Genomic DNA, 27734 nt, shown 5'->3' with positions numbered 1-27734 from the left:
GTGGACTACTGCTCCTGGGCTGATTCACCTTTTGCCCTTTGTGGCACCCTCCCCCAGAACGAGCTGTAAATTTAAATAATTTCAGACAACAACTCCCAGCTGGCAGCTCGAAAAAAATGTTTTGCAGAAATTATATTTTCCAAAATAAGGAGAATGCAACCGAAAATGGGACCACTTTGTGGCAGGCAAGCGACCGTAACGAAAACAAACAGAACCCGTCCGGCACAGGGATTCGTGCCGGTTGCCACCCTGCAACAGCCCAAAAACTCTCTTTTAGCCTTTGGCCAAAACCGAGGGATACACGCGACGGGTAAACGGGTCTTCAAAAAGGGAGCCAACAAATATTAAGTATACGTCGGGTATACATTTTGTTCGCCGGTCGGTTTTACTTTTTGAGGTTTTGGCAGGAAAATATCTTGCAAATTGACTTTCAGCACGCATATAGCGTTCAACTTTTAACTTATTGCATATGCTAGGCAAACAACAACAACAATAACAACAACAACGTCTAAAAAGGGGTCGACTGCATGTAGAAATTGTGGCATGTGCGAAAAAAAAGGCGTACGCCTGTCATTAAATTTCGCGTCGACAACGACAACAGCAGCAACAACAATCACTTTGGCTAAAGGAAATGCCAGCAACAACAACAACAACAACAATGTTGATAACTAAGTTAGTTGTACATCTGACTGCGTATGTGTGTGTGTGTGTGTGTGCGTGTGTACTTTGCCTCTGTTTGTCTGGGGGCGGTGCTCGCTGCTGTCACACATGACATTTTATTATTACAAAATAAGCATTTAAGCGAGCGCGTATGACAGTTAATAATGCAAACAGCAGCAACAACCACAACAATAATAACAACAACAACAACAACAACGGCAACAGCAGCTCCACTGAATGCAAAAATTCCCACAACATCCGGTTGAGAGCAGCAAAACAACAGAAACGGCAAAAACATCAACAACAACATAAACAACAACGGCAACAACAACAGCAACAACAACAAACTGCGGCACGGAAAACGGAACAAATAAAATGCAACGAATCAACAACAAACGCGGCACAGTGGTTCCGTGTCATTGTAATTCAAGCGAAATTCCCTAAACTAAGTAATATATAATACTAATAATAATAATAATAATAATAATATTAATAATAATAAATTATAAATAAGAATAAATTAAAAAAAATTTAATTCCCTAAAAATTTGAATAATTTTTCATAGTTTATTTTATATGTGTAGTAAATATTAATTAGTTAAAAGTATGAAATTTAATATTTATTGAATTATTATATTTATTGAATTATTGTCTATTCAATTTTATATTTCTAACTAATTTACACTTACTTAATTAATTAATACAAAATATGAAAGTTAATAAGTAACTTTAAAAAGTTGCTAATTTATAACATTTCATATTTTAATAATTTAATATTGACCTTTATTGTTTTATAAATAAAAAGTCAAAACATACATTCAATAAATAGTTGATAAATAAATAACTTCTTAAGAAAAAACGTTTAAATATAATTTAATTAAAAATTTTACTCTGATCATTACTCGAATTAGTCTCTTGGGATATATAAAAAAAATTAAATTTCAAAAAAATTATAAAATGTCCCTTAGGAGAGTTTTCACTGTATTTTAAAATAATTGCAAAACGTGGTTTTAAATACTTATTTATTTTAAAACATACACCAAATTCTAAGCCCCATATTTTCAATTTTAGTTTGCTTCAGTTTTCGCAGCATGTGTGGACACTGTGCAGCAAGTGCGTGAATAGTGTTTGGTAGGCGGACAACGGACTCCGCCTGCGTGAGTGGCGGATATGCATATGGCCGGCGGACGTCAATCTGGATGCATTGCGGAGTCAGAGAGCCACACGGCCAGGCCAGAGTGAGAGCCAGCGACAGACAGTGGCAGCCACCGACGCCGGCACTCGTGAGTCAGCGGCCGTGGAATGTGAATGGCATACAAATGTCGCAAGCGGACGCACGGACATGGACAGGGACGCGGACGCGGACGTGGTCGCGAATGCGGACCGGTTCCGCAGGCAGCCGACAATCCAAGCCAGGCTGAACCGCAAAATATATACATATAAAAAAAAAAAAAGAGCACCAATTGATATCTCCCAGCTGTAGCCGCTGTTGCCGCAACGTAGGCCGCCAATGCAAACATGTTGCCACGTGGTGCAGGGGCAGGCGGCGCTGGCAGATGAAGGTGACTCCGCTGACTCCGCCCTGGCCAGACTGCAGCCGTTGGGGCTGGCTGGGCCAGCGTTGCGTTGAGTGGATTTTCCGGACCGTTCTGCTTTGCGCCGGTTTTGGTTTAACCGCGATGAAGACGACAACAAAACCGCCAACCACCGGCAGCAACAAGTTTTCTACTGTTTGTGTTTGTTGTTGTTGTTGCTGTTGTTGTAGTTGTTGTTGTTGTTGTCAGAAGACAAACAAACAGACGACCCACAGAGACATGCACATATTTACACATATTTTCTTATAAATACTACGCACGCAACGCGTTACAACATATTTTTATATTAAATTTCCTTTGCTATTTGTCAAAGCGTAAAAATTTCAAGAATTTTTTCAAGAGTTTCCCCATTGCCCAGCCCATTTACCCACTTTTTTCCATAGCCCACACTCGCGCTCTCACTCTCTCTCTCCCTCTCTCCCTCTCTCTCTTTCCCTCTTGCTCTGTGCCCATTTGAATGGGAACTGAAAGTGTTGCCGTGGAATTTGCGACTTGTAATTTCAAGTGTGGGTATATCTACATATTGAGTCAAACGACATTTAAGGAAAGTTAATATCATGCATTTGGTGTGGCTTGACAGTAGCAATAAACGTAGAGTAATGGAATTTCTGTAAGAAGAGCACGTTGGTTGGAAATTTTAAAAAACATATCTCATGGAAGCAAACATTACAGAGATAAGACAACTGAGAGAGGTTCTCTATGCGATTCTCAGAAGTGTAAATATGTAAAGCCTAAAATTCGATTCGATTTGATATTTGAATATAGCTCACATTTATGACAGAAAAATGTCTTTATTTATTTATTTTTGCCCTTCACTGGTGGAACTTGAGCCCCGTAAACGTTAAGCCCACCATAATACGCAATCGACCTTGCCAAAGAATATAAATGAAAGCATTGTAGTTGACAGAATAGCTAAATAACCCCGCTTACACCCTTTCTGAGTACTAAAGAGGCTGCATTGAACCAAGAGAGTAAATTAGCTTGTAGCTATAAAATATAAGATATTTGATATATATATATATATATATATATATATATATATATATATGCAACTCTAGAAGCTACATCTCAAATCTAGCTCTTATAGGTTCTGAGATCGACGCGTTCATCCATACGGAGGGACGGACGGACAGACGGTCAGACGGACGGACAGACGGGTTGGTTCCTTCTCCCTGTTACATACATTTGTAACCCTTTTTGCCCATTTTCAATGGGTTCAGTTTTTGTTTAAATTACTATTATTTAATACAATATAACATTAAATTAATATAACATATTGCTATATAATTTACATATTATGTATTTTATATTTCATATTTTAGATAATGTTTCTTCTTTGCAATTTTTGCAGTGTTGCACAGTTTTTTGCATTTATCACTATTTAGTTTTCTTCGACGTTCAACATCAAACTCTATATTATTTATTATTTTAATATATATGATTTTTTATTAATATACATATGTATATGCTATACATCATTAAAACTCACTTAATTGTCTATATATTTCGCCAGCTTTTACTGTGCTTGTGAATATTATTCATTGAACTACTTTTACCAGATTTCTCACTGCACGTGTCGCTAAAAGCCGCTTTTGGCCATTCATAGTGACTGTCAAAAATAAAAACATAATAAGGGAGCAATTTACAATACTGTCATCAATCTTCGACGCCGCGAACGAAGCTGGACAATCGTAAATGATCTGTCCCAGAGTCCATTAATGATCCCAAATGCGCACAAAGATCAATAGCCGCAAGCAGCTTAATTGATATCAAGCGTTGGCCAATCGCGTGGAATGACAAGAATGTGCCCGCAGCCAAATATATATAAACGGCAAAAAAAGTTAGTTACAGCTAAGTATGTGTAATTAAAGAAACTAAGACTTGGAATGAGATTGGTTGAGATTGAGTTTCCACACATTCAAAAATATTTCACTTGTCGAAAAACGTTGTAATTATTATCGACATTTTAAGCCTCATTTTCAGATTTGATTGTAGACATATCTAAATGTCGATCTGCGATAATTTCTCTCTTATGTATCTGTAACGTTTGTGGGTCACCTGGCTGAATGGAATACTGACCTTTGCTTTTGATCTGATCCGCGCGGCGCTGCCGCTGCTGCCGCTGTCGTGGCTGCTGCTGATCGCATCGTTTGTCAGCGGCAAACCGCAGCAAAGCGCCCAGTTCCGGACCTGTCAACGATTTGTGAATGGGATTGGACGAGCGGCAGAGCGCAGAGCGCGCTGATGTTTCGCTGGCGATGATGAATGGACCCGGGGCCGGTCTGGTCTCATTCACAAACGGACAGCGGCGACAAACAAAACCAAAATATTAATTAGCATTTCAGTGTGCCCATGTGTGTGTGTGTGTGTGTGTGTGTGTGTGTGTGTGTGTGTGACGTGGAATAAGGTCGCTGCCACAGTCACAGTCGTAGTCGCAGTCGCAGTCGCAGTCGCTGTCTAATCGCCCGCTCACGAATCGACGGCAACAGCGGATGCCACAAATTTGGGCATACATATGTCGCAGTCGCTGCCGCTGTCGCCGACACATCGACGTCGACGTCGCTGCTTCCTTTTGCGATTTTATGAATGAAAGCTTCGGCATCGTAGTAAGCGTTTTTGGCGTTGGCGTTTGTCGATTGCCATTGCCATTTATGGACACAGTGCCAATGTGCCCCGGCCAATGTGGCATGTGTACGTACACGTACTCGCAGCCGAGTATCCGTATCTGTGGCCGTATATGTATCTGTATCTGTATCTGCTATCTTTCGCATAGTAGACCAATTGCCGCTTATGAGCGCCCAGTACAATTACATATAGGTGTAGGTGTGTTTTGTTTGCTGTTGGAGTCTGGTTTGTGAGTGTGCGAGCGTGTGTGTGTGGGATTTAGGTAACCACAGACCCGAGTACATATAAATCTAGTTTATGTAGTTACTTTTCAATACTCTTCTGCTGTCAAATAATAAACACTTTGTATTTCTTTTAGCCAAAGTCTGAAGAATTTAAATATAGATTTATTTATATGATATACAAAAAGTGTTTTTTAACAACACAAATAAATATATATTTTCAATGTTCAAAAACTGCCCCAGGCATTGAAGATCATAATGGCATAACATAAAATAATGTCTAGACCCAATTTATCAAAATTGAATATCATCGTCAAGGCTATAGATTATATCTAAACCGAAACTGTCGGCTGATTCGATATTTACTTGAGGCCAACATAAGACGTCTGCTTTTAATGAACAACCAGACCGAACCGGTTCTTGGTTTGTATAAGGATTAATGAGCTTAAGAGAAAAAATTCTTATACAAATTTGGGATGTGAAATATATAGCCATATTCCAGTTTTATCTCACATTATACTCAGACATAATCTATATTAAACAAAAAATAGATAAAGATAATATTTATAAGAAAAATAGTAATAATAATTATAATGATTATAATATCATTTGTTATATATATTATTTTATATTATATTATTATTAATTATAATAATAATAATAATAATAATAATAATAATAATAATAATAATAATAATAATAATAATAATAATAATAATAATAATAATAATAATAATAATAATAATAATAATAATAATAATAATAATAATAATAATAATAATAATAATAATAATAATAATGAATAATAATAATAATAATAATAATAATAACAATAATAATAATAATGATAATAATATGAGCATAAATAGTAATAACAATAATAATGAAATAATGACAATGATGCTAATATCAATAATAATAATAATATCAATAATAATAATAACAATGATAATAATTTTGGCTGATTTTACAGCTTTAAATTGGTTAAATTTAGCTTGTTTGAGGATACTTTGAAATCGCACTTTCAAGCTCGTGTCCCTTTCATAGACATATTAATATCGGTTGTTAACATGATTATTCTTACAACTTACATCGCTCTCATTACATGTTGCTATAGTAATACACAACTTTAAAAATTTAGCGAGGTGAAAAATGGATGCTCGCACATATAATTGTCAACAGAACATTCAACTAGCATTTGTCCAATTATCATCTACACATCACATATAAAAAATGCATACAAATATATTATCAGTGTATTGCATCTTCGTCGTTATTTCAATTTTTGTTTGTCGTGTTTGGTATTTCTGTTTTTGGTTGTATTGTTATATTTATTTTTTATACATGTACATAACATATATCTATATATTTTTTTGTGGCGCCTGTGTCGATACAATTCGATTGCGGTTCTATTGTTATTGCTGTGCGCATTGTTGTTGTTGTTGTTGTTGTTGTCACTTTTAGTGTGTCATTGCCATGAGTTTGAGATTTCAATTGTGAGTGCGGCGTGCCGTGTCCATGTCCAAATGCATTCACATACACCTATTCACAGGCCCGATACCATCCGCAGCACCAAATTGCGCCAATTACGCGAAATCCGTTGTTGTTGTTGTCGTTGTTGTTGTTGTTGTGTGGATGATTACGATTGTTGTTCATGTGGCAGTCATATCAATTTACAATTTGCCCCAAATCAACAAAAAAAAAAAAAAGCCGCAATTCAAATTCAATTTGCGTATTATTTGGGAGTATGTGACAAGCCGTTAGCTTTTAGCTGTCATTTAAAAGGCAGTTAGTTGTTGAACTATGGACAAGTTATCGGGGCAGAGAATACACCAACATATATATATACATATATATGTATGTAATTGTAGGAAGTAGTCCAGTAAATTGAGTGGACAATTGGAGGATGATTGGCAGCGATTACGGATTGTCGGATTGTCCATGGCAGCGCAAGGCACACACATAAATAAATAAGTAAATAAACTATGCAATTGTTATGGCTCATTTTCATGGCAAGTTTCAATTTCACGCGCGTGTCAATAATTTCAATGCTTTTTATACAATCTACACTTTTTATTATTGCTGCTCAGATTATAGCTGAAAAAGAGTATTAAAAAAAAAACTGGGCATTGCTGGTGCTTAAATCATAGTTAAATAAATGTCAAAATTAGATTAAAACAATTAACTTGGCTATTAAAGCTGACAATTTTGATGGGCTGCGCAATAAATAATTGCGCATTAAGGTAAGCCAATAAAATGACAATAATTTCAATGCGCATTTAAGTGTAATTTATTGCTTAGAAATTGCTGCTAATAATAATCTCCATCCTGGTAATACCATATCCTATAATTTCTGAAAGTCTTTGCAAATATTTACTTTTAACTGGTTGGAATTTATGACATTTCGCCAATATTTACTTGACTACAAATGTGTCACACACATATTGATAGAGCAATATAGTATTCTCTCATATCTGATATCGGCACGAGTATAATATAAATAAACATTTCCGCTTTCTCTCACCGCACAATATCATGCCTTATGTCAAACGGAGCGTATACGCAATGTCAGCCAAAAAACAATAAAATTCAGCAATAATGACGCCCCTTATCACTGCCGGAAGCAACATCAAACTAGTTGACATATTTGATCAGCAAATGGGGGCGACCTTAATTTATAATACTCGCCAGCTATTTGCATAGAAGTACTCTATGCCCAGGCTAGGCCGTAGCTAAGACCACGCTAAGACCAAACAAAATCTTGCTGGCAATTTGTCATATTTTGTTGTATATAGTTTGTGGGGGATTTACACAACTTAAATGGCAAAATATGCGCAGCATTAAAAAACGATAAACAAACAGCGAAGTGTTCGAGGGGGTGTGGGTGTGGGCGGTGGGGTGGTGGGGTGGTGAGGGGGGTGTCGTTGATGGCATACACGGGCTGCACGTATTTCCGCAACGGTTGCATTCTCAGCGCTAGATAAACAAATTAAGCACTTAACACAAAAGCAAAGCAGGCCGAAAACAGCAGCAACAACAACAGCAACAACAACCGCAACAACAACAGAAACCAAAGCGAGTGTTGTGAAATGCTCAAATAAAGAAAACACGACAAACTGACGAGCACACGTAAGAAAGCAACAACAAAACAAACTATGGCAAGCAGAGCAAGATACGAACGGAGTGCGAAAAGGCGAAAGAGGAAATTGTCACAATGTTGCAGAAAAAACACGTGCCGCTGATTAGTGAACGAGCGAAACGCAAATGGAGACGGAGATGGAGGCAGAGGCGGAGATGGAGGCGGAGATGGAGACAAGTGTGTGGCAAAAGATCTTTTATGCACTGAGCGAATTTATCATAGCTTAACTGCTAAGAACTTATTTTAAGCAGTCAAGCTCTTCTTTCAAGTAAATAACAATTTAAATACCTTAAGTCAAGATTGGTCTGATTGATAAGTGATTAGTGAATAAATATTCTAAATATCTGAAGTAAAAATTTATCATCATAGAACAAAATTTGATGTACTTGAAGCAGAAATATCAATGATTTATAAGCATCTTTAAATGACGACTTACATTACCTACATAAAGTACGAAGTTCGCTTAGTATTTTTAAAGTTAAAATTGTAGCATAATTTTGTTAAATAATAAAATCAGAAATAAAACCGGAAAGAAGGGTTACCTTCAGCATGCCCAAGATTTAATACGCTTATAAACCCTTAGCTCCTAAATGCTGAGTTTGATGAAAATATCTTGATACACAGACCCAATCGATCCTATGGATTGGCTCTATATGATATAGTCGTCCGACCCGAATGGTTCTCACATATGTACAGCCAGGAACAGATAGACGGACCTATGCGAAGTATCAAGACGATAGCTTTAAAACTAAGAGAGTAATTCTGATAGCAACAGAGAGAGGGGCAGATGTGCATGTCTATATTAACGCGGCTGTTCATCCTAAACTAAATTATATATACTTTATGGGGTCGGCGATGTCGCATTCTATTAGTTATACATTCCATGACGAAATTATAATACCCTCTACAAGGATATAAAAATAAATAAATATACAATTCAATCATAAATAGCATAGCCTTAAGCTTTTGTCAGCTTTGCTCTGATTTCCTGCATTGTGCTCTATATTATTATTTTTTCTCTGTGTACGCGTGTCAGTTATATTGTTGAAGATGTGTGTGCATCTGTGTGTGTGTGTGTGTGTCCGTGTTCGTGTGAGACTTCGCCCCATCGCCCACTTTTATTGCGAACGCATCATAAAAATTATTTAACGCTATCGCACATTTGTCATGCCGCGTTGACTCTTTCTTTCATTGCTTCTCTCTGTTTTTCTTTTTTTTTTCTGCTTTCTATGCCTCTTTCTTTCCTTCTTTATGTCATTCATTCCGGGTCTTTGCGTGCCTGCGCTTTTGTTTTTATGATTATTAAATTTCCTCAAAAATTCTGCACTGACGTAATAATCTATGCGTATAACCAAGGCACTCACACACACACACATACACACACACATAAACACATATACGAGACATGTGCGCTAAATAACTGTAAAAGACAACAAGGAGATGATTTGATTAGACTTCAAGTTCATTAAGATATGTATGTGACAATGTTTTTACGACTATTTTCTCAAATGGCCCAAAATTTGGGTAAATTAGGTAAAAATCAACACAGGATATTACAGTTCAGGCCGGAAAGTTTCCTATACTTAGGATCTCACGGATGAAAACATAAATATTAATAAACGAGAACAATAAAAAAAGAAACCGGAACACAAAACGTTAGCCTTTATATTTATAGTTAAGAAAAATATTAAAATCATTAGAGTATTTATCCAGTAAATATTTAAAAAAATTGTAGAAGATAAGAACAAGTACGAAGGATGTTTATATGGCAATCGGAAAGCTGTTTTTTTGTATCAGCTAATTTCTTTTTGGGGTAAGATTGAATATTGTAAAAATAAAAAAAAACTTGCCTTTATATAAAGACAAAACTGTTTTAAATTAATTCAAATATATTTTTTATTATTATTTATGAAATTTTTAAACCAATATATGTGTTTATCTATACAAACTTAACTATCTGCCCTTTATACTATATTATACTATTCTATATATTACTTTTCCTAGTTTTTTTTTTTGTAATATTCTTTTTATCAAAATAATAAGTTGTTATAAAATAAATAACATTAATTTTTGGTCCAATTCTGGCCCATTTTTATTTGCAACCAACACGTAGACAGGCCCAAGCGGAAGTCCCTATCAGGGATTCCAAAATGCCATAGATAGTGTTTAAAGCGCTTTTGTCTGATATGGACCAATCGTATCTAATCGATGCGGCACGTGTCTTCCGTCTGACATTCAAATTTGGCGGCTTTTCTTTTTGCGATTGCGTTGCGAACAGAAGCCGATATTTCGAATGCCAAACATCTGGTTATCAGTTATCTGCCTGTACGCTATTTCAGCTATTTTTAGAAAAAATACATTTTGCTGTACTTTGTCGCTGATAAAATACCTGAGTTATCAGCCCAACAAACTCCTATCGGCACTTCGTCTTACTGCCTGCTACGGCAGACTGACGTCATTTGTCAATTGGGGGCCAAAGTCAATGTTGAAAGAGATTTGGCAAGTATTGAAGACAAATAGAAACAAGTAAGAGTGCCCTGGTCGGGCGTAACTGACTAACAGATACCCTAGACTTTGGGAATAGCGTTCTTGAATCGTTTCGGTGCTTAGAGTCCGATCTCTACGAAGCTTTCTGGGCTTAAATGTGATACTCAAATGTATTCTTGTATTCCAAATGATGAATTTTAAATTTAAAGGAAGACGTGTCGGGAATAAAAGGTTGGTAAAAGCTTATCGTGTCTATAAATCGATTTTTATCGATATTATGAAAATTAGAGAAGTCAAAACAAATGTGCATACGAAATACGTATATGTATATGTATAGCAAATTTCGATCTTTCAAGATCAACAAATCTAGCCCATACCCAATACAGGTACAGGGTATCAAGAAGCAAACTCGGCTTTCAAGTGTACAGGCCTTAGAGAGGCCAAATTGAAAAGGCCCAAAGGCAGCCTCTGTCAGCCTCGACGCCGGCTGCGAGCGCGGATCGTGCAAATTTTGTCAATATTTGCCTGGGGTCAATAGAATTTTTATTTGCGGCACGTGGCTGACGGAACGAGCAGAGACAACAACAACAACACAGCGGCACCGAATTAAACAATAAATGAACGTCAAAAGGAAAGGCATGCAAAAGAGTTGCAAAGATAACAATAACAATAAAACAGAGAGCAAAAAAAAAACACAACAACAAAACAGCGAGTGCGTTTCAAACAAATGGCAAACTATTAACGCGTTTGTTTACACGCCACAACAACAAAAAGAAGCAGAAGCAACGGCAACAACAATGCGTCAAGCTCAAACGACTGTCATAAATTGTGCAGAAAAGCAGGATAAATAAAACACGAATGCTAAACATGGTGTGAGAGGCACGAGGTAAATGATGCCAGCAAAAGGGAATGCCATAAAACATCACAGGAAAGCAACAACAGCAACAAACCACAGAAAATTGCAAGAGGCAGCGCCAGGAAATGTGGTCCCATCCATATTACGCATACGCAGCGTGAAACGAGCGAGAAGAAAATCTGATTTAATCAGCGACAATATTTAATACTAGTGCATAGCCAAAAACAAAAAAGTATACCCTTTTTAACCAGTTTTCAAGGGTATAATAAAGATAGGAGATAATTTTTGCACAGATCAAAACTGCATTGACACATATTCTCATTAATATATATAAATATTCACTTACCCTTTAATTCATGTGAGTTTGTTCTTCGATGGGCGAAATCACACTGAAAGAAAAGAAGAAGTAGAGTGTGGATTAAAGTAAGAGCAGAAAAAAGAATTAGTAAAAACAGTAGTAATAATCTTGTAATATACTCATAATCAAGGTAGGAGGGACTATTTTGTATTTATGAGAATCGCATAGGGAGGCAAAATTCAAAAATAAGTTTTATTTAATATGCAGCCCGGCGGTAAAGAAACTTTGTCTGCGTTTGGTGCAGGAGAACATGAATGCATATGTATATATATACACAGCTACAAAAAAAATGCACAATCTGGCAGAAAATGAAACTTTAGCGATCAACATATATATACGTATATATAATACATATAACTTAAAACTAAATTCTGGTCAAAAAGCTGCGCGTCATGGTGCAAAAAGTAAAGTAACAACAACAAGTTCCCTATGTTTCCCGTACAATAAATATTATTCACAGCTCAATAATTAATTAACAAGCAGTGTCATGTAATGCACTTCGAATGTGGAAAACAATTTCAATTATGCAATTTAATGCCCAAATAAAACAACAAAATTTGAACTGCAGGCCAAATAATGATTGCACAACAAAAAAAGAATGCACAATTTGCAGAAACAAGCAAAGCAATGGCTATCTACGGCAAGACGAACATGAAATACCCTTACATATGCTAGTGACCGATTGTTCCTAAAGAAGTCATATAATAAGTAGACCCTCCCAATTTGTAGATATGTCAGGAGAATTGTGAAGCTGGTCCTTACTGCTTGATCAAGATATTTTGACCATAAACAAACTTTTTGCAATGAATACTTCCGCTAGAGCGACTGTTTATACAGATCAAGTGTATATATATATTTAAGGATTTCAGAGACATCTGCCTCTAAGCGTTGCACATTTGGTGACAAAGTTACAATATACTCGAGAAGGGTATATATATAATCACAGAAAGTGTTGCGACTTGTCGAGACGCTGTAGAAGCATTCCCCTGTCCAAGTCCAGACAGAGAAATGTCTACAAGTCAGCAAATAAATCGGCAACCTGCACACGCGCTACAGTTGGGCCCCGAACACCCCCCCTATAGAGAATATGATATGCCAAAATACCGACGGGGCGACGGCCTCCGCGATTACGAGAATAACATGGAATTCGCATAAACAAGATTTCACACAATGGCGAAACAGAGAAACGGTGCGAGCGAGAGGCTGTTATTGTGAGTGAAAGTGAGCCATGCAATGTCGAAATAAGGAGGACAAACCAAATGCTAAAATTGGAGCGAAAATGCGATCAGGCGGCAGACAAACTATGCAAGTGTGTGTGCGTGTGTGTGAGTGTGCGTGTGTGTGTGTGCCCCAACCCGCTGACTCGGTTGGGGGATCAGCGCTCAAATTGCTCAGGGGCACGTTGACGTCTTGCATATGGCGATCAAAGGCTGCGCGTGCGGTCAGAAATGGAGCAGACGCCCCACGTTTGGACAGCTATCGATGTGGGCGTGCAATTTTTTGGCGTGTGTGCATCCATTTGTTGGCCAACAAGCTGCCCGTTTACATTCACGGCAGATAAACTCTGTGCGCGTGTGTCTGCACTTGTGTGTGTGTGTGTGTGTGTGTGGGGATGCCGTTGCGGGTCGGGGTACTGTGACTGGCCGACTCGCATGCACAAGTGGTTTTTTTTTCTGACGCGTCGGCACTTTCTATTGATCGACGTCATGTGAAATCTAATACGGGTACACAGAGCAGGGCAAGCGGGGGAGCAGAGGGGGCAGGGGGGCGGGGGGTGGCTTTGTCGATCGCTTGTTTGATTTGCTGTGCGTACAACATGACGTATGAGTGATAATGCGTATTGCCTTGAAATACCACACGAGGCGTATGCGTGATATACGCATGAATAATATGCCTAGCCGGGCCAAGCATAAGGGGCTCGCGTCTGTTAAACGATTTTCAAATCTGATGATAAAGTCCAAGTCTCGAGAAATGAGAGCATTTTTATGCGGGTAAAACTCTCTGTACAGCTACGTAATGTGTAAATGAAATATTACGCAAACGGAATTCCATGAAATCTTTTCAGATTTAGAAACTTAATTAAATTCTGTTTAACCAGCAGCTTTTATAAATATATTATGCCAAGCACTTTTGCCATTTCATCCGGCATCTGCACTTATCCCTATCGTATTCCGTGTAGACTTTAAAAGCGAGTTCCATGAAATAGTTGTTGTTAAATACAGTCTACTAAGAGCTTAATTAAATGCATTTAATTCGAAGCCTAATTCTGTTTAAACAACATTTTATATTATAGTTTACTATGCTAAGAAATATTTTTGCCTTATCATCTTTGACTTCTGACTATCGAATTTCCTGTATTTTTGCCAAAAATGCGAGAAATTCTGCCACAAAAATAGAAAATAGATTTCTGCTCTATTCAGCATTGATCTCCAAAGAAAAAAACCAAACAAGTTCAGCTATTGCATTACAGTTTAGCCAAAAATAACTTTCGCTGGGTTCACAAATAGCACAAAATGCAGCCACAAATCTAGCAGAAATCTTTGTGTTTTGCGATTTTAATGCCACACGTTTCACAGAAAACGCATAAACTTTGAAATTTTTGCAAAACAATTTTGTTTATTTGTTTGCTCGACCGAAAATGCAATAAAAGCCCCCCACACACTAAACACACGCAGACACACACACACACACACACGCCCGCACACACTGAGAGACAAACAAATAGGTTCAAGCATCAACGACTCTGGCCTGTCCGTGCTTAGCGATTTGAATGTTATTGAATCAGATCTGAGCTACTTTTTTGTTTTGATTGGGTCTTTAAAAGATCTTAGATTTAATCAAAAATTACCCACACGTGTTATTTTAACGCGTCAAAAGATCATAGGAAATATATAACGCATACGCTCTGTAGTACATTTAAATTTCCTATTTATTTATAAATATCAATAAATATAAATGTAAAAATGTATTTATAAGATACTTTAGGGAACCATTTTCACATGAATTTCGACCAAGACAATTGTTGCAGATTTAGATAAAACATTGCTTTAGAGGCCAAACCATGAACAAAAATCCAAACCTCGTGAAAATCGGATGAGATTTGACCGAGTTAGGGGGGTGGGAAATATTGGCCTATGTCTGTATGGGATATTTAAGGGTACTATTTTCACATGAATTTGGACCAAAAATTATGTTGCCAGATTTAGATGCCAAATTGATCTAGACGCCAAACCATGAAAAAAGAGCCAAGCCTCGTGAAAATTGGATGAGATTTGGCCAAGTTATTGGGGTGGGAAGTTTAGTCTATGTCTTTATAGGATATTTAAGGGCACCATTTTGACATGAATTTGGACCAAAAATTATGTTGCCAGATTTAGATGCCAAATTGATTAGGAGGCCAAATCATGAAGAAAACGCCAAACCCCGTGAAAATTGGATGAGATTTGATCGAGTTATGGGTGTGGGAAATTTGAACCTATGTCTATATAGCATATTTAAGGGTACCCTTTGGACATGAATTTGGACCAAAAATTATGTTGCCAGATTTAGATGCCAAATTGATTAGGAGGCCAAATAATAAGAAAAAATCCAATTGTCGTGAAAATTGGATGAGATTTGACCAAGTTATGGGGGTGGGAAATTTCGACCTATGTCTATATAGGATATTTAAGGGTACCATTTAGACATGAATTTCGACCAAAAATTATGTTGTCAGATTTAGATGCCAAATTGATCTAGAGGCCAAATCATGAAGAAAACGCCAAACCTCTTGAAAATCTGATGAGATTTGGCCAAGTTATGGGGGTGGGAAGTTTAGATCTATGTCTATATAGGATATTTAAGGGTTCCATTTAGACATGAATTTGGACCAAAAATTATGTTGCGAGATTTAGATGCCACATTGATTAGGAGGCCAAACCATGAAAAAAGAGCCAAGCCTCGTGAAAATCGGAAGAAATTTGACCAACTTATGGGAGTGGGAAATTTCGATTTCTAGCGGGTATACCCCGGCCTTGGCATCTTAATCACATAAGGTAACTACAGTGAAAATTTCAGCCTCCTAACTCTTACGCTATGGGCTGAGCGTTGATCACCAATCAGTCAGGAGAAACAGTTTTATATATAGGGATGATATATAACTCATACGTTATGTTGTCTGTAAAGCAATTTGCCGTTCATTGCCGTTCTGGCAAAGCAATGGCTTTAATTAAATTAAATTTTCAAAAATTAAATGTATCAATGTATTAAAAAAATCTTTTATAAATCAAACGTGTTGTTACATAAATTATAAATATATATAGATATATATTATAATAAATAAATCTCTCAGGCCATTTGGGGCTCTGTCTATTAGGCAAAAAAAATCGAGCACAGATTCAAACGTAATCTTTGATTTGAATATAATAAGCTCTTGAGCTGAATTTGTCAATTATGGCGATTGTGTCAAATGGCAAACCATGAGCTCCGATGGCGTTCACGTGCGATCACTTGATCGGCACCTCATGTGCAAATCCCCCCACCTCAGCCCCGCGCTAAACAGCAGTCAATCACCCACCAAATCAGAGTCACAGTCCCGAGACAAGCAACCAAATAGCATGAGGCAAAAGCTCACAATAAGTTGTGCAAATATGTTTTGATGATGATGAATGTGCTGTACACGCCCACGTCTGCGGTTAAGTACTGCTGCCCGACCACAGACACACACACACACACAGCACCCCCTTCCCGTATGCAGATATGATACTACACGTAGAACGTCACGTAATGAATAAAAGTGAAGCATTACACAACAAATTTAAATTTGTACAATCAGTTTTATACGCTGCCAGAGGGTATTTGCAATATGTCATTGAATGTGTAATGCATAGAAGAAGACATCTACGACGAATAAAGTATTCCTGTTCTTGATTAAAGTTCACAACCAAATTCAGTTGTCTTTCTATGTATATCTCTGGATCTTTCTCTCTATCTCTATCTCTTTCGCCCTCTCTTATTCTCTCCCTTTTTCTCTCTGTTGCCTTTTAGTTCTCTCTCTCTCTCTCTCTCGCTTTCTCTCCCTCTTTTTTTCGTTCTAGTTCACGCTAACCCTACGTTAAGTCAAGCTCTTACTCCCTTACCGTATATCTATTATTCTCTTTCTCACTCACTAATAAACGTCGCCTTTCTATGCGATTCTCATGCACTCCTTGTCAGCTCTTTGCCATATGTCTACAAGAGTATCAAGTCTTCCGCTTGTCGAAGATAGCCATTATTTCTTGTTCTTTATCTTCTTGGCTGTTTTACTACTGATAGAGTTTCGAAGAATTTTGTTTTTTTAATCTTCTTCAATTTATGTTTTTTTTTTTGGAAATTAGCATTTGTTTTGCTGCTGATTTTGGGGCTATCTATTAGCACAAAACTAATTAAAAGAGGGTGACAAATGGCAATGGCGTTGTGCCGGCAGCCAAAATCAAAGTTGATTATCAGCAAAGCGGCAAATAAAAAATGTATTAATTTCGAATTCATTACGCGTGTCTTTGTTATTATTATTGTTATTATTATTGTTGTTGTAGCTGCTGTTGTTGTTGTTGTTGTTGTTGTTATTGCTGCTGCTGTCAGCGGCAGCAACACAAAAATTCCGCGCATTAAACGCGTGCCCGAGCCACGCAGCCAAAGCCCAAACGGGACCAAAGTCTGTGGCTATTTTCACCTGAAAACCCCCAAGACACGAGGCGTGCGGCGTGAGCTGCGAGGCACGAGGCAACAGACGGCACATGATCGACGTTGGGCTGTGAGGTGGGCTGTCTGTGCCTTGAGCTGGGCCTTAGTCGCGTGGCCTAATGCGCCGCACAAGCCGCACAGACACACACAGCTACATGACACGTTGTAACAAAACTGGCCGCCTTATTTTTTTGTGTGGTAAGGCTTACAACTTCAACATTTTGGTTCATGGTATTGGTAGGCATATTATACATTTGAAGCTTAATTTGAGAATATTTAAAATCATTATGACTGCTGTATAGTGTTATCATAAGATAGTTTCTTCACCTCTAGTTTTTAGCTCTGCAAAAAATGCTCTCAGTCATCGTTAGTTGGCACTCGACTTAAGTAATACTCAGTTCTCTACGCTCCCAAAAAATGCTCTCGGTCATCATTAGTTGACGCAGCCGGCTTATACGGAGAGCAAGCCTACTCAGCTTGTTTGGCTCTTTGAATTTGATTTGATGAGGCGCTGCGCTGTCGCTTTAACGGGCCCCAATGTCCACAAAAGTCCGAAGTGCCGAAAAAAACAAAACACACGCAGCAAGTGTCAGCAATTTGATAAGGGCGATAAGGAGGCGCGGCCAAAATAAAAACAAAACACAAATATATAAATAAATAAACAACAAAGAACGGCTAGCTACGGCACGCTGAACATTGAATGCCCTTTAAGACTTATGGCTGGGATGTGCTAAGGAGGACATGAAAATCGCATAGAAAGGCGATGTTTAGCAGCGAATGAGAGAGAGAGTATAAAAAAGGATGGATAAGATAGTAATAGATAGCTGTCATATATGTCCGATTTGGTATGAATTTGTCTATATGTTAGGAGTTAATTATGCCTTACACAGTTCGTGACAAAATTGTTAGGCCCTCTATAAGTGTATAGTAAAAAAACAAACATATGATTATTGCACATTGTTTTGGTTGTTGTTGTGATTACTTTGGCCAAGTGCTTGGCGCGTGCAACGGGCAACAGGTGAGCAATTGAACACTTCAAGGGGACAACATCATGCTCAAATCATGCCCAGTCGTCAGCTCACATGACGCTTTCATTGATGCTATCATGCCACACACACACACACTCACACACACACACACACACATGTGTAGAAATTTATGACTGTTGATATAAATGTTTAGCAACTTTTGCGCTCATCATTTTTTGTTAGTTTTCGCTGGTTCTCTATTTTCATTTTTTTTTTTGTCACTTGATTGCGCTATTTTTTTTTTTGTTGCTGGTTTTTTTGTATTTTTAGATTGGCGCCAAAAGCAAATTTGCGATTTTTTACATTTCCGTTTTTGCAAATTATTTAATGAATTATTTATTTGATTGCGCTAATCTCGTGGAGCTGCACCTGCAAAACTGTTTTGCATGTTTTTGTCAATGTGTTAGATAAGTAAACAACGGCAGTTGCCAGAGTCTCAAGGTTATGGCGATAACACCTGTTGAACGAGAGGCTGCGCCAGGTGCAAGGTGCAAACAGTGAATGGAATGGAAATTATTATCAGAATTTTATTAATCAAGTGCAATTAACGTGCTTTGCGCTTAAGCATATGCGAATCAATTTATTTTTAGTCCATTTTATAATTACCCAATGCTTATTTATACTTATTATCAGTCGGGAAATTTATTTATTTATACAGTTTAGTCTATTTTATGCTTTATTTAATTGATTCCGATAGAGAATTGACCATATGGACAGATAAAAAGAACTTATTAAAAGGGAGGCACTTTTATACTTATTTTTATTCAATTAATATATTGATACCTATTTGCACTCGTTTTCAGTCTCTTTTATAATTTATTAAATTGATTTTAATATAGAATTTACAAAACAGTAATATAGCGGAAATCTTGTAGACACTTTGAGAGATGTATTATAGTTATTCTTATTGCATTTAAATGTATTAATATATAAATATTTAAATCTATTTTACACTTTATTTAATTGGTTTTTCATAAAGAATATACCATACAGGAAGATAAGGAATAGATCTTAGCGCAGTTTTGAGGGATTTAGTAAATTTTTTTTTTTAAATTTTTGACTTAACATAAAAACAATCTACAAGCTAAAATCGGTGCAAGATTTTAAAGGCACACATAGTGAAACTTAAATTTGAACCGTGATTCAGCCCGTGATTTTTATCTCTTTTTATCAATTTGCAAACATTTATGAAGCTATGAATGATTTGACTTTATTCTCACTTTTTCTCGAGTCATTCCCACGCTCAGCGTTAGTTAAACAGTCTGTTTTATAAGTATGGCAACACTGGATTTGGCCCCAAGGCACAGCTGCCTCATTTATCTAATTCATGTTGACTATTTGACAGTTCACGTGCACCTGGCAATCAATCAACGGATCCATTATCAAGCTCAGCTTGTACCGATCTAGGCCCCCCTCCTCGAAATACACTCTTCTATACTCTCTCGCTCTCTCTCTCTCTCTCGCTCTCTCTCTCTGTCTCTTTCTCTGCCGCTGTCTCCATTACTGGGTTTTGACCCTACTCGAAACTCAATAAATGTGCTGTTGTTGTTTATATTATTAACACAACAAACAACCACTTAACTTTGTAAATCTGTCCAGCCATTTAGCTTTGGCTCTAAAAATAAACATCAAAGCAGAAGGCGCGACGTTTGCGTTGTCGATGGCCAAAAATAAATATTGAAAAACCTATTTTTAATGCCCGGCCAATCGGTCAATTGCACAAATTGAAGTACGCATCATGTTAATTGGCGTCTCAGCATCTCGAAGCCCCACACGTGTCCATTGATCGTACGTTTCTGGCTCAAATTAGATCCACTTGGCCGCTTTGATTGACTCGGACGCGAACGCGGACTCGGACTCGGACGCGGACTTCAATTGGGCGATTGGCACAGCTAATGGAAGTTTATCGCTGAGCAATTGAGTTGTGATTTATTTTGGGCACATTCTGGCACTACAGAGTGTGCGCTGAAAGGTATTCAATTATCTAACTATATAAATAAAAATGTTTGCTAACTGATTGAGTCCAAGCCGTTAGAGCTAGGAGGCTGAAATTTGCATGGTTATCTTTTGAGTGGGGAAATATCAAAAAGCAACTGTAGAAAACTAATTCCAACTAATTTTCACAAATATCCACCATAAAATGTGATTTGTTACATGACGCGGAAAATAAGTGAAAAGGAGGGAACGATAATTTATAGAAATAAACTTGAACCAGACAAGGCCGGGTAATACCCCATACATATTGTTCATTTGTACGCATTTAATCATGATTATTAATTATAGAATATAATTATGCTTAACAATTTGCTTACACAATTGGCGTTAATAAACATAACAAAATTGTTGCAGTACAAGGCAATGGCAACGGTAATTGTCAGCGCTGTTGTTTCTGCCTTGCAGTTCATAAATCAGGCAAAAGTATCTGACAGATACAAATGGCATATGGCCGGGGCCGAGAGCGGGACAGAGAGAGCGGCGCGGCGCAACGACGACGACAAGCGCAGAGTCGCTTAATGATTGCAACGTTTACGTTCATTTACACTTCATCAATTGCGTAGTTTGCCGTCCCAGCAACAACGACAACAACAACGACTGACAACAACAACAACAATAACAGAGGGCAACAACTTGAAAATTGCGCGAAATGAAAAACTACGCAATGAAAATGTCATCGCACCTCAACATGCAACCGAGTTTAATCAGCGCAAAACTGCGCCAATAGTCGATCTACATATTTCCGATCCGAAAACCAATAGCGCAGTTTTGGGCTAACTTATAAATAGCCCGCCATAACTAACAATTTACTAAAGCTAATGCGTAATTCGAACGGCGCATTTAGTTTAATGAAAATCGAATCGGTTATCGGTGAAGTGGAATATTATTATGTATTGAAGTATTGCATGTTATTGCAAATAAATCGTTTGAACAACTTTGGAAAAATAAAAGAAAAAAGTAAAAATAATCAATCGCATCAAAAATAAACCAGTTTCTAATCTTTAATCTAATTTAAAAAAATTGTTTGTATATATTGAAAAACAATTATCTGTGGCAGCTATATGATAAAGTCTGTTATTAAAAGTAATATGACTTAATGTTAGAGTAGTTGTCGCTTATTAAACGTAATAACAGAGTGCAATAGACATATATTTATTTATATATTCATGTCATATCAGCTGAACGGGAAGAGCTTAGCCAAAGTATTGGGGAGACCTTTTACAGTCATTGATTTGATAAATATCCTACTTAGCTCCCAAAACACTTGGGTTGCTTTTACCCACATGGCTAAGATTCGAATTGTGAGGAAATACCTAGAGATCGATGCCGGTTTTAGACCTTAAAAGTTCAATTATATCATCATATATATATCATAACACATAGCTGACACAGAAATATTCGAGTTGTCGAAGCATTAATATTTTTTTATACGAATCTTTAAAAGTCTTTAATATATAGATTATATTTCCGATATATATATATATGCTTTGGCTCTTAAGGCTACTCAACTGTTAATCTATTTTTGAGGCGTATACTCTTATATCAAGTGTATTGATATTTTACTCTAGGCTATCTGGCAAAATAAAAGAAAACTCTTTTATTTTAAACAAAAGTTACTAAGTATGATAAGTAAAAGATAGTCTTATCCAATTTCTATATACATATATGCTGCCTGCAATAATTGGAACTTATAATATATGTATATCCTCTTTGAAGAACTTTCGAAATGAGCTATTTATTTGATCGAAAGTTGTGATTTGAAAATTATTATAATATAATTGAAAGCTTATAGGCTAGTTGGCCTAGGAAAATACATAACATTTTCCTCTTATTTTCGTTTGCAACGTTAATTCTATTTAATTTTGTTTTTGTTTATATTCTCGCCGACTATTTAATATCGATATTAAAGCTATTTGCCACACATAAACATATGTATGTATGTCTATAGCTGCAATATTTTCATTGGCTTCCATCAATTTGTTTATTTTCGTCGCTGGTCAGCCGGCTGCAATTTGAGATCTCATCTCAACTTATCCCATCTTGCTTTGTTATTTTTGTATATTCAAGTGATTATATTGCCAATTAGTTGAACGTTAATTAGCCGCATAGACAATATTTGCATGGTTCTTCTGTTTAGTTTAATTACAATAATAATTTGGAGGCTACCAATTGCGACTTATTCGAACAACATGGCACAACATTATGAAAGCAAAATGCGTTCGCTTCTACCCGAATCGGCCCCAGTGCCTGCCCCCGGTCTCAGTGCCCCCCCCTGCCAACAGTTTTAGACGCAGCCCCAACACGCAATTTGCTTTCATAATGCGCATTTGGCGAGCGGGGCGCCAGGCATACACACACACACAAGATTAGACAAAAGCTAATGGCAATGCATATGGCCTGATATATGCATGACCCTCCATATATACATATATATAGACATACATATATATATGTATATACGGCTGATGAGTGTGAAAGTCAAAATGGGTCATTAGATAAGCTGCCGACTATGCGTATTCACGTGCAGAGCATATTGTGAATGATTTATGACTGACAGGTCGCGAATATCTTAGAGGCTAATGTCCCGGCTCCCGATATCGGTTGCCAGCTCTATAGCTATGCTAATGCCCACACATAAATCAGTTGCACTTGCTGCAATTACGTACGGCTGGGCACTGGGTGTAAATCTTGTCAGTCAATCAGTTTTAATGGCCGCCCGCACTGGTGTTTACACCTGAATTCAAGGCGTAACCTGACCATATCAGCTGCAATTGCTGCAATTCGAATTGTTGATAAACATAAACAGAACAAGCCAAAAGCAAGCCACAAGAAAGAGAACTAAATATACATTGGACTCAGTTCCCAGTAAATGGCCAACGACGATTCGACGTTGCACGAATTCGCTTATCAGCGAATGCGAGCCAGCGATTAAATTGGCAATTACGAGGTATATATCGCCACATCGGCGCCTCGCACGTGACCAGTTTCAAGTTCAGCGCCGCATAATTTTACGATTGTCGTCGTTATAAAAGCCAAGAGACTGACGGGTACGCAACACGCCGCGCACCACCACAATCAACCCAACACGCACCCACCGCCCAATGGCCCACCTTGACAGCGATATTCTTATCTAATGCCTGCCAGTTTGCACCGACTCACTCAATCTCCCTCTCTCTCTCTCTCTCTCTCTCTCACTCTCTATCGCCCTCTCTCTCACTTTGTCTCTGTCTGCACGCGCCACACGCGTTACGCGATGCTCTACGGAACGACAAATTGACGGACAACCGACTTCGGGATTATGGAACTAAATCTAAACTAAACAAAACTGAACTTGGCTGCTGCGTGTGTCAAGGACAGACTCCGGCTCCAGCCAAGAGCAGCTGCCAGATTACATAACCAAAGCGAAGGTTTGATTTTACAAGGTTAATATATTTAGAGCAAAATATAATATAAATATTATTTATGAGTAACAGCAAAAGCAGCAGGAGAGCCATGCATTAGCCAAGTTCTTGAGAAAACTGTGGTTGTGCGGTTAGCTAAACCCGAGCAGTTTGTCTAATTATAGTTTAAAAAGCGAAAGTTTCTTAAGATTTTAATGGATGGTAACTGAACTCTAACAATACATAAATTTTGGCTATACTATTATTATCATATATTAATTATTGTTCATTAATTAAACTATATTATTATTATTATATATTAATTATTGTTTAATATTAATATATTTATTATTGTCATTATTATTATTATTTTTATTATTATCATTATTATTATTTTATATTTTTTTCCTCATTAATATATTTATTATTATCATTTTTATTATTATTATTAACATTATTATTTTTAAACTTCTTATATTATTATTATTATTCTCATTATCATTATCAATTTTATTACTATTATTATTACCAATTTTTATTATTATTATTTTTACCTAACTTTTCAAATAGCTCTGGCAACTATGCTCTTCGTTTAAGACAACAATACATCCAAAAGCTTTCCTAGAATTTGAACCCTGATCCTGGTTGGCTCAATGTGACATTTATAGAGGTATTGGATAAATTTATATTTATATATTATTTAAGTGTTCTTGCGAATGCTTTCTAATAATAAGAATACTCACGATGGCTTCTTACTATGCTAGCTTACTAGTTTTGCTTTTTTTTTTAACAGATGAGTTCCAGCACTCAAAAATATCATTGTGCTGACTGAAAAGCAATAAACATATTGTTAGCTGCCGTTTTTCTATCAATGATTTACTGATTTTCAATCAAACCAGACACAAAAGTGTGACCGCATTTTCAATAATTTTCCAGCTAAGCTAGCAAGTTAGCAGCCAGCTTGAATATCCCTATCCAATTGTTTTCCAGTATTAGAAGATTAAGCAAACTCATCTAGGAAGTGAAGCGCCTTATTTTACACCTGGTAGCGCACAGTAATATTCGTAATTATAAGCAATTCCATGGAAATATGTTCAGAATCATATTCAATCTGATCAGCAAGTTGTCACAGCGAAAACTCCCCGCATCAGAACGTAAACCCTTATCGCGAGGTGCTCTTTAAAGAAAACCCCCGCAGTGTAAACAATCAATCGAATGATTTTGCGAAAAAAAAAACAAAGAATAATAACAAAAACATTTCAAGCGCCGTATTTCACAATGATTGTGTTTTCCGTGGCCGTTTAGGTTTTTATTGATCACTTGATTTATGTGGAAATTTTCGATGATATTTTTAACTTGGCTGATGAATTTTCTATTTCGGTTTCGATTTCGATTGCGGCGACGGCAGCGATTGGCATCGGCGACGGCGGCGGCGATTGTTTGTGCTTTTATTTATTTTATTATTATTATTTTTTTGTTTTTGGTTATTTTGGGAAGCGTTTCATAAAACGGCATTAAATGGAATTAAGGCTGCCACACACGCGCTTTTGATGTTGTCGTTTTTCCATTGAAGTGCTGCCGAATTTATGCCGGCTCGCAGCTACGTGTCGCCCCGGATGACACAGGTGCGCAACTGCAATGTTTACCTGTGACTTAAACAAATGATATTCGAAACGGAAATGCCGCCCGCGCCGTCGCCGTCGCCCTTGACTTGCTACATTTAGCGACCACCTGCACCCTGTGCTCCGCCGCCAGCACCGCCACCAAAACTTAGACCCGCTCCGGCACCCGCGCCACCCTTTGCTCCGGCGTCTCCAGCTTGTCCATCGCCGCCAGCGCCACCGCCAGCCCCAGCCCCAGCCCCAGCGCCAGCGCCTATTGCCATGCCCGATTGAGCGGCACCTCCAACATCACTTGGTCCTGGCTCCTGCGCCTGTGTTGTACACTGCACAAAATTTAAATGGAATTAGAGCTTTGGAATTAACACTCCTGCGGAGCAGCACACAGACCAGCAGCAGCGACAGCGTGGCCCAAGCCAAAACTGAGAAGTAGACTTTCATGGTACGCCGGGCTTACAATTGAAATCAACTATGAAGCTTTTGGCACAGGTTGATCGGCATTATATAGCAAATAATATCCAAGGTTGAGGCAAATTCCGTACATCCAGAATGCGCTTGTAAGATGCGTATCTGAGCAGCGCTAGCTAAACAACATTCCTCCCACAATTCAAGTATTCGGATCGAAATCGCTGCTCCTAATTAAATTCAAAATACATTGAATAACATTTCCAGGCGCGATATCATCGCGAAACGTGAACATCATTTGATTAGCTCGTGCACAACATTGTTGCTAATTGTATTGTATTTTCGTTTGATTATTTATTAAACAAATGAGAATGTTTCAGTCGAGTGCGAACGACGGCGTAATACCTGTTCGATAAGAGCTTTAAACTAGCCTACCTCAACTAGTTTTAGCAGGGAAATTACACGTCGTTGCCCCACAGTCAAATGAATATTGCTAACAAAGTAATTAGTACCAAGATAGTTTACATAACTTCTGCCAATTTTCTGTAGGTTCGATCCATAAGCTTCGTGCTATATCTAAACAGATAAATATTTTATATTATAGATAGCCCAACATACTCCAAACTTTATCTGACTCGGACATACACGAATAGAGGTTGCAATTGTTGTTACAAAAACCAATATACCCTTTTCACTTCGAGTTGTCAAAGTATAATTATGGGTTGACAATCGTCTAATTGGCGCCCGCTAGACGGCTTGCATGTTTTGGCGAGACCAATTATAAATTAATATAGCCTATGTCAATCAGCCAAACCCAAAGTCAATATCTGGCCCTGTCAAGAGTGAACATTGCTCACGATGTTGCTGTTGTTGTTTCCTTATTGTTATTATGCAACATTGCTAAAACATCAAATCAAATAGAAACAAATCGAAATGCGTTTCGCTTAGCAACAGTCTAGAGATAAAGGAACACACAAAATTATTGCAAATGCGCGCTGCTCACATTTGAATACCCTTGGCAAAACTGTGTACTTTCATCTTGAATTACTTGAGAGATTTCTTAATAATATTAAGTTTTTCTTAATAATATTGCCGGCCCTTGATAGCTTTAATAGCTTTTGCGAAGCCTTTCCAAACTTAAAAGGACTTTGTAAATAACCTTCCCGAACTTCCAAGGTTGATAAATTTGTCAAAACTTTGGCCCAACATTCAGATGCATGATGAATGAACACAAAAATTGATATGATTATAAAATTGAATCAATGTAGAAATTGATATGACATTTATATTTTAATATATATATGATGTACACCCATCTTTTCGTAAACATTTATAAATTTGTTTTTAAATTTAAAATTTCAATTATTTTTAAATTATTGTCAATATAAGTATCAAAACTTCTCAAAATTTTATGTTTCACTGTCAAAATGAGTATAAAAAATATATATCATAATTTTATTGTCAAAATTTGTATATAACTCCAAGGTAAAAATATAAAAAGATTTTGAGGTGGTCAATTGTTCTGTACAAAATCATGACAATAATTTTTGACTTTTAAGGTTAGGTTGGGCTAGGCTTATGACCAGTAAATACCCTTCCTTGACACCAAATTTCCATAGCTTGATTAAAACTGAAATTTTTTTGACATTTTGGCCATGGTTAGTTCC

The 27734-nt window shown here is 37.2% G+C and overlaps 1 protein-coding gene and 1 long non-coding RNA gene across 7 annotated transcripts in view; both read right to left on the bottom strand.

The window, feature by feature from the left end:
- The window catches only part of LOC135435559 (uncharacterized), a 173453-nt gene that overhangs the window by 77189 nt on the left and 68530 nt on the right, over positions 1-27734 (bottom strand). For 5 of the 6 annotated variants that reach the window (XR_010437381.1, XR_010437385.1, XR_010437383.1 and 2 more), the window contains exon 2: positions 11929-11971. This is a non-coding gene — a long non-coding RNA (uncharacterized LOC135435559). Of the gene's footprint in view, positions 1-11928; positions 11972-24597; positions 25250-27734 lie in introns of those variants that run through there. The other variant, XR_010437380.1, reaches the window with a different exon arrangement.
- Positions 25301-26305, bottom strand: LOC135435560 (uncharacterized). The gene is made up of 2 exons (XM_064692689.1): positions 26053-26305; positions 25301-25988 (listed from the first exon to the last, which is right to left on the bottom strand). The coding sequence occupies exons 1-2, from the start codon at positions 26101-26103 to the stop codon at positions 25764-25766; spliced, it is 276 nt and encodes a 91-aa protein (XP_064548759.1). The 5' UTR covers positions 26104-26305; the 3' UTR covers positions 25301-25763.

This window comes from Drosophila montana, unplaced genomic scaffold (genome assembly GCF_035044405.1).
Source record: "Drosophila montana isolate Dmon_TW-CO22-7 unplaced genomic scaffold, ASM3504440v1 contig_3633_1, whole genome shotgun sequence".
Taxonomy (NCBI): domain Eukaryota; kingdom Metazoa; phylum Arthropoda; class Insecta; order Diptera; family Drosophilidae; genus Drosophila; species Drosophila montana.
Note: the sequence above shows the minus strand (reverse complement) of the source record. Positions and strands in the feature narration are given on the sequence as shown.

Excerpts from the sequence above, each read along its gene's own strand:
- LOC135435560 (XM_064692689.1), bottom strand. The coding sequence starts at position 26,103 with ATGAAAGTCTACTTCTCAGTTTTGGCTTGGGCCACGCTGTCGCTGCTG. Across the intron at positions 25,989-26,052 it reads CCACGCTGTCGCTGCTGCTG|TGTACAACACAGGCGCAGGA; the intron begins GTCTGTGTGCTG and ends AATTTTGTGCAG.